Source organism: Sprattus sprattus (genome assembly GCF_963457725.1).
Source record: "Sprattus sprattus genome assembly, chromosome: 4".
Classification (NCBI taxonomy): domain Eukaryota; kingdom Metazoa; phylum Chordata; class Actinopteri; order Clupeiformes; family Clupeidae; genus Sprattus; species Sprattus sprattus.
Window position 1 is genome coordinate 25353362 of NC_137923.1, and position 2242 is coordinate 25355603.

General features: G+C 49.2%; 1 protein-coding gene across 1 annotated transcript; it reads left to right on the plus strand.

Moving 5' to 3' along the window:
• Nucleotides 1–706: 706 nt before the first annotated feature.
• adra2c (adrenoceptor alpha 2C) lies at nucleotides 707–2038 on the plus strand (the record flags this gene model as incomplete). The annotated part of the gene is made up of 1 exon (XM_080837383.1): nucleotides 707–2038. One exon carries the CDS (start codon nucleotides 707–709, stop codon nucleotides 2036–2038), a length of 1332 nt encoding a protein of 443 aa, XP_080693509.1.
• Nucleotides 2039–2242: the final 204 nt, after the last annotated feature.

Consider the following 2242-nt stretch of genomic DNA (forward strand, 5'->3'; position numbering starts at 1 on the left):
CCCTGACTGTCCAGGTGCGCTTTTTTGCGGATAAGTCAACCTTGGTGAACAGACGCTATTTCTCGAATGTGTTAAGATAAAAAAGACAAAGTGTGAACAGGTTAATGGCAATGTCAACGTACGTGATCTGTCACTTCATCATCTTTGGGCGATTTTCTCTCTCTCTCTCTCTCTCTCTCTCTCTCTCTCTTTCTTCCTTTCTCCCGTTTGCAGTATGGGCAGTGCTGTGCTTAGTTTGATGTGGGCAGCACGTGAATATGTTCAGTAGGCTACAGGGCACTGTGTATACCGAGAGGAAAGAAAGAGGGAGGCAGAAAAAGAGGGAGTGTGTGTGTGTGTGTGTGTGTGAGAGAGAGAGGGAGGGTGGGAGAGAGAGACAGAGAGTACAGAAGTGGTCCGGCGTAGTAGGGCGCGCGGGACTCAGAAAGCGCATGAGAATGTAGTCAGAGGACGTTTTGCTACTGATGATACAATTAGCAGTTACAACAGGACACTTGGACGACACCGAAAAACATCGTTAATTCAAAGAGAATGCACTTTACCTCAGAGAAGATGGAACATGGACGAAATAACAATAGCAGAGAGGTAAGAAGACAGTTCGTAGGGACTGTGCTTTTTAACCTTAAAGGCAAGCGCGGTCAAAATATTGGCAGGTAAACGTTGTGGACATTTTTAGATTTTTGTTAATAACAAAATACTATTCGAGATGGATTTTTTAAATTTTTCCAGTGGTGCTGAAAATGCATCCATAACTAATACCAGTTCCACAGCGAGAAGCCAGTACTCGTTGGCCACTATCTACGGGCTTGCAGGATTAGTAAGCTTTCTTATATTGTTTACAATTGTCGGAAACGTTTTGGTCGTAATTGCTGTGCTAACTAGCCGGGCGCTCAAACCTCCACAGAACCTTTTCCTGGTGTCTCTGGCAAGTGCAGACATTCTGGTGGCAACATTAATCATACCCTTCTCTCTAGCCAACGAACTTATGGGCTATTGGTTTTTCGGGAAAGTTTGGTGTGACATTTATCTGGCCCTAGACGTTCTCTTCTGCACCTCCTCAATCGTCCACCTGTGTGCCATCAGCCTGGACCGTTACTGGTCTGTCACGCAGGCAATGGAGTATAACCTCAAACGGACACCCCAAAGGATCAAGGGCATGATTGTGATGGTCTGGCTGATCTCTGCTGTGATCTCTTTTCCACCTCTCCTCTCCATGGACCGTGATGACAGTAGTGGGGATGCCCTGGCACCCACATGCCAGCTGAATGATGTAACATGGTACATACTGTACTCCAGTATTGGCTCCTTCTTTGCGCCTTGTGTCATCATGATCCTGGTCTACATCCGCATTTACCAGGTGGCCAAGAAACGCAGCCGGAGTATGTCGGAGAAACGGCATGAGGTCGAGGGGGACAAGGGTGGAGGTGAGGGGGCAGAGCTGGAGAACGGCGTGGGCCAGCGAAACCTGTGTCGGGCCGACAGCACAGACAAGGAGAACGGCCACTGCGCCTCCCCACCACGCAAACCTGACGACGAGGACCTGGATTTGGACCTGGAGGACAGCAGCTCATCAGACGAGAAAACCAAGAAGACACACCACCATCACTCCAGGCAAAACCCTGACCCATCTGGCAAAAAGGACGAGAGGACTAGCCGTAAGGGCAGCTCCAGCTCCAAGCAGTCCAGCCGCAAGTCCAGGGCCAGCGGGAAATCCCTAGACCTCTTCTCCTCTCGGAGGAAGAGGAGGAGCACTGTGTCCAAGAAGAAGATCTCCCAGGCCAGAGAGAAAAGGTTCACATTTGTTCTAGCAGTGGTCATGGGCGTGTTTGTGGTCTGTTGGTTCCCTTTCTTCTTCAGCTACAGCCTCTATGGCATCTGCCGGGAACCTTGCGCCATCCCAGAGACCCTTTTCAAGTTCTTCTTCTGGATCGGGTACTGCAACAGCTCCCTAAACCCAGTCATCTACACCATCTTCAATCAGGACTTCCGCAGATCCTTCCAGAAGATCCTGTGTAAGTCCTGGAAAAGGTCCTTTTGAATTGTAAAGATAATTTATGGAGCCGGCAGTGGCTTCTAATGCGATCATGCCTTGCACAGCGCTTGATTTGATGATATGGGTGAGACAGACGGTGTCCGGTAGAAGGGTCCTGTTCAGCTAATGTGTTTGGCTTCTCTCCGTAGGCCTTGACAATCTCCTTGTGACTGATGTACACTGACACAGAAGCCAGTGTGTGTTTGTATA